Source organism: Ipomoea triloba, chromosome 11 (genome assembly GCF_003576645.1).
Source record: "Ipomoea triloba cultivar NCNSP0323 chromosome 11, ASM357664v1".
Classification (NCBI taxonomy): Eukaryota; Viridiplantae; Streptophyta; class Magnoliopsida; order Solanales; family Convolvulaceae; genus Ipomoea; species Ipomoea triloba.
Window position 1 is genome coordinate 9,748,832 of NC_044926.1, and position 5,585 is coordinate 9,754,416.

The 5,585-nt window shown below is 33.7% G+C and overlaps 1 protein-coding gene across 1 annotated transcript; it reads right to left on the bottom strand.

Moving 5' to 3' along the window:
- Nucleotides 1–1,655: 1,655 nt before the first annotated feature.
- On the bottom strand, nucleotides 1,656–4,747 carry LOC115997521 (receptor-like protein EIX2). The gene is made up of 3 exons (XM_031237093.1): nucleotides 4,556–4,747; nucleotides 1,975–2,729; nucleotides 1,656–1,845 (listed from the first exon to the last, which is right to left on the bottom strand). The coding sequence occupies exons 1-2, from the start codon at nucleotides 4,627–4,629 to the stop codon at nucleotides 1,988–1,990; spliced, it is 816 nt and encodes a 271-aa protein (XP_031092953.1). The 5' UTR covers nucleotides 4,630–4,747; the 3' UTR covers nucleotides 1,656–1,845; nucleotides 1,975–1,987.
- Nucleotides 4,748–5,585: the final 838 nt, after the last annotated feature.

Below are 5,585 nucleotides of genomic sequence, written 5' to 3' on the forward strand. Positions count from 1 at the left end.
GATAAAGGCTTACTTGATTCCATTGAGATGTAGGCTTACTTGATTCCATTGAGATGTAATCTCTAACCTGAACAATCAAGAATGCTTCACCTCTCTGATCTGTATACGTTAATCACCTCCTGATGATACAGAGACTAGAAAACTCAGAAGACTAAAAACCTTATGATCAGAAACCGTATGATCCCTAGAGTTTTCCTGGGTATTTATAGATGTGATGAGAACCCCTCTTTAAAGAGAAATGGGAAACTTCCTTTAAGGAATATAAATCCCTCCAGGAATGTGAAACCTCTTTTTAGGAGAACCCATACCCTTTTTCCATTATACATCTTTTAACCCTTATATACTTAAATTTTAACAAAATGAGAGGGAGGGAATTTCACCCAGTAATTCCGCCTTTATACATCACTAATCATCAACGTGAGTCCTTATGGAATTACAACCTTTATTATATAAATCAATGTTAGGAAATAATTATTTCTAACAGCTTGGTGCCAGTTTCAAAGAGGATAGTATCCAGAATCCGATCTATTATGTAAGCAAATCCTTGAATGATGCAGAGTTTAGATATAATATACAATACTAGAGAAGACAACCTACGCCTTGGTTCATACAATAAGATGGTTGGAGCCGTACTTCCAAGCACACAGTACAGAGTAAGAAGATACTTCTACTGCACGCAAAAACTTGTGTTGTTCTCAAGCCTTGTTGTTGCTAAGAACCCATGCTGCTATATATAAAACTCCTGCTGCTACATACTATATGGCAGTCATAACACTTCCTGTTGAGAAGTCATGCTCTATTGTAGATTCTTGCCGCTACTAATTCTTGATGTTGGTGACTTCACTATGATATCAACACTAAAGTCTTGTTGTGATAAACTCCCTTCTTTTTTTTCTTTTTGAAAATATAAACTCCCTTTAATTCCATCACATAGAGATTTTTGTTGCCAACAAAAATTGAATGCCTAACTTACAAAATTTAAAGTTTTGGGGGGTTAAAATTTAGTCCTAAAATAGACTTGAATATTAAATATTGAATATTCATTCTTTGGTAGTATATTTAAAACTGAACTTTTAGCACATAAAAAATTAATATTAAATATATTAAAAATAAGGGTGTGTTTGGAAACCCGGAAAATGATTTCCGGGTTTTTAGTGTTTGGCAAAACTTGGAAAACCCAGTCAACGGAAAATAATTTCCGTTGACAGGGGAAAATCACTCCCATTTGGCGGAAAATGACTTCCGCCTAAAAAATGCGGAAGTCATTTTCCGCCCAGGAAAATGACGAACAACAACCAGAACACAGACTTTGGTTTTCGGCGGAAACCAGAGGGTGATGTTTTTTATTTTTTTATTTTGTTTTTTTTTAATTTTATTTTCTATAATATTATTTTTAATAATATTTTAAATATTTTAATATTCTAAATAAAATAATTAAAATACATAATTATACAACTCTAATCAGAAAATGAACCAAACACACAAACACAGTTTTTCAAAATGCAACCAAACACTGAAAATGAACTTATTTTCTGGAAAATGACTCATTTTTCAGAAAACATTTTCCAGAAGTCATTTTTCTACTTTCCAAACACACCCAAAAACTTTCGTATATTAAAAATGAACTTTATTTCAATAATCCACCTTACGAGGTAGGCTATCGTACGATGATAGTAAAACCTCAATACACACAATACAGAACAAAATAGAATTACATGACTTGAAATATGAATACAAACACACAAATACACATGATTGAACTTTATTTAGAATGATGACATAGATCGGATCGGAGGTACTCCAATGGTCTTCGTACTTCCTGCAGTTCAAGAAGATGAGTTGATCCTGTTTTAATGCATTGCCATTTATTTATTAATGTTTATTGCTAAATGAAAATATACTGTAATTTCTTTTTTTGAAAAGACAAATATACTGTAATTTCAAATGAACATTTTAGAATCTTAATTATATTACCTTTTATTTCAATCTAGCTAGCTCCCATACCTCTCTTCAATTTGGCTCCATATACCAGAATGGCAGTGCAAATCTTCTCTTTTTTGTTTTCTAAAAATTGGAAATATGCATGTCGCCAAGAACGCTTGAGTATTAATGTTCCGCATACTCCCCAAAAACCAAGAATGAATCCAAGTGCCATACTCACAAAGAAGTCAAAGTCCCAGATAATCCAATGTTCATCATCTTCAATTTCATCAATTCGTCCTTGTTGTGGAGCATTTCCAGGTTCACTTCTATGACACTTTGTTGGGAGTGGAGGCCCTCGTAGTTTTGGATTTCCCTGATAAGCCTCATAAGTGAATCCTTGCAACTGAGGGCCAAGTGGAATACAACCAGACAAATTATTGTTCGACAAGTCCAAGCGAGCAAGAAATGATATACTAGCCAGGCTAAATGGTATTGCTCCAGATAGTTGATTGTTTGACAAGTCGAGATTCTCTAGCGAGCTCATCTGACCAATCTTGTTTTGGATGAAACCGGCCAGTTTGTTTCTCGACAGGTTTAGTGAATTAAGTATATGCAAATCAGTTATCTCAACTGGGATTTCTCCAACCAATTTATTACTCGAGAGATCAATGAGCTTCATGAATTTGAGGTTCTTACCATACTCCACCTCTTCACCCTTCCACATAAGCCATTCATAATCAAATAAATATTCTTCGATAGAGTCTACAATCCCATAGATTTGTTGAGAAAATCCAGGAAACTCCCCCCTGCTTGGCATCCATTCATCATATTTAGTCATTAATGAATTGAAGCAAGTTGGAATGGAACCAGATAAATGGTTTGAAGACAAATCTATTATTTGAAGGGATTGAAGTTGGCAGATATTAATTGGGATTGATCCTTTTAGTTCATTTGAATCTAGGCAAAGGATCTTCAACTCTTTTAAGCTTTCCCCAATCCATGCAGGAATACCCCCAGTAAAATAATTATTTCCAAGATCCAAAACCATCAATGAAGTGCAATTTTTTAGAGACATAGGAAATTCCCCATCAAACCTATTGCTTCTCAAATGTAGTGAAAACATACTGTTCAAGCGTCCTATGGATAAGGGGATTTCACCAAAGAAGCTATTATTTGCCAAGTTTAAACTGTACAAATAATTAACTTTCGCCAAACATTCAGGAATCTTCTCGGTAAAGAAATTGTTTGAAAGGTCAATTTGTTGAAGTTGATTAGGCCATGTAGAAGTATTCGTACACAAAACTGAAATGGTTCCAGAAAGCTTGTTTTTGGAAAGGTTCAGTGTTGATACTCCCGAATAATTTTTTGGTATAGGACCTTCTAGCAAATTGTTGCTAAAGTCTACTACTTGAGTCAAAGTTGATGGTATGTTTGGTAATTTTCCACGAATTCTATTTTGAGAAGCACTCAAATAATCTAAGTTGGATAGGTTGGTGAACCATTGAGGAATGAGATCTGAAATTTCATTATTTGAGATATCAAGGTCTTCTAGTTTTGTCTGTGTGTGGATCCAATTAGGAAATTTGGGGCCCAACTCACAAGATCTGAGGCCTAGACCTCTTAACTGAAATGGGGGAATCCAATGGGTGCCTAAATTCACTGTCAAAAAGTTTTCAGACAGGATGAGCACATCCAATTTGCTAAAATTAGAGAAGCTGATTTCAGATATGGCTCCTTCCAAAGAATTCGAAGAAACATCTAGACATTTGAGATTAGAGAGGTGGCCGATGTTACTTCCCATTAAGTTCCCATTGAAGTGATTGTAGCCTATTGCAAAAATTTCTAAGGACAACATTTTTGACATGTCAGGCAGTGAACCAGAAAGTTGATTATTCTCCAAGTTTAACTCTCTTAGGGAATTAAACTTTCTGGTATCATCCAGTGATCCGACAATTTTGTTATCATGTAATTTCAAAATCTCTATCAACTTCTCAGAACCTAAAATGAGTTGTGAAAAGTTGAAAGAAAAAGAATTATATGATAAATCTAGAGTTTTCAAATTGCCAAGGTTCCTCAAGAATTTGATGTCCTTATCGTCACCTACCAAAGAATTACCGGAGAGGTCAAGATATTGAAGGAAGTAGCTTTGGTTTAGCCACAAATTCAGTAGGGGAAATGTTGTTATATTTCCAGACTGTAAAGACAAGTGTTGTAGGAAGCTAGAAGAGTTGATGTGCAAAAGTGATGATGGGGGACTTGGAAGAAGGCAGGAAGATAGGCTTAGTGTTCTCAGCAAAGAAAGCTTTGAAATTGAGTGAAGCCAATCTGAAACAGAACGAAGGTCTACAGAATCCATATTGAGATACTCCAAGGAATAGAGATGAGAAATCCATTCCAAGGTGTCAACTACTTTTAGTTGATGATAATTGTAGTTGCCAAGGTCAAGATATTTCAAATTTGAAATATTTCCCAGATGAGGAGGGACATTCCCAAAAAAAATCATTATAAGAAAGATTAAGATAGACCAACTTGTTCAGAGAGCCAATAAAACTCGGAATTCTTTCAAATTCATTGAAACTAAGATCCAAGAAATTGAGAAACAGTAAATGAAGCAAGGAAGGGCTGATTTCACCTTGTAAGCCTGCATCCCCCAAATGAAGAGCAACAACATGGCCAGTTCTGTTGTCGCAACCAATTCCTTCCCATTTGCAGCAGTCATCATCTCTACTGGCTCCCCATGAGGAGAGAGAGCTGAATGATAGGTGAGAAACGTTACGTTTGAAGCTTAGAAGAGCATTTCTCTCATTCTCAAAGCAGCTCCTACTCCCATTTAAATATTGAACAATAATCAAAAGGAACACAAGCCACGGGAGATTATAATAAGAACCACAAATCCTCATCATCAGCTTTATCTTGGATTCAAGATAATTGATTTATGTATAAGTTTTGTTGTAGACAATGCTCTGCCACTACTGCAATTAACAACTATATATATAAGCACCAGTACGTTAGGTTGCTCCACCCTACCCTATTTTTTTCCCTTCTAATTTATTTCTCACACTAATAACTTAGGCTATGTTTCATACACCTAACTGAAAAGCTAACTAAAAACTAAAAATTAAAAAGTTAGTAGCTATTAAGCTAATTGATTGGAATTAAAGTGTTTGGTAAAATTAATTATTAAATAAATTGATAATAAAAAGATAAACTGAAATATTAAAATTTTGATTAATGAAGGATAGATAATAACGTTTCAAACTAAACTATTATTTAATATTCAATATTTTATCAAATAGGGCTTATATCTTATTTGCAACTTAAAATCACCTATAAGCTCAAACGTTGATAGTATCATCCTTTGAGTATATATATTACCATATATAATAAATGATTTGGAAGAGGCTTAGTATAATTTTGTACTCTATAAGACACTTCTAGTTGAGAAAATATTGTGCCCATCGTGTAAACACTCTAAACTAAGTGATATATTTCTCTTTTGTTTTTTTTTTTATCGTAATAAAATAACATAAAAATACGATGTATATATATATATATATATATATATATATATATATATATATATATATATTGAAACTAAATACGAGATATTTTTGTTGTATTATTGAGTATTATTAAATTGATAAGTGATAAAACGTAGTATT

Coding starts and splice junctions, on each gene's coding strand:
- LOC115997521 (XM_031237093.1), bottom strand. CDS start 4,629: ATGGGAAGGAATTGGTTGCGACAACAGAACTGGCCATGTTGTTGCTCT. Junction 2,730..4,555: donor GGGGGATGCAGGCTTACAAG/GTGAAATCAGCC, acceptor GATGCCAAGCAG/GGGGGAGTTTCCTGGATTTT.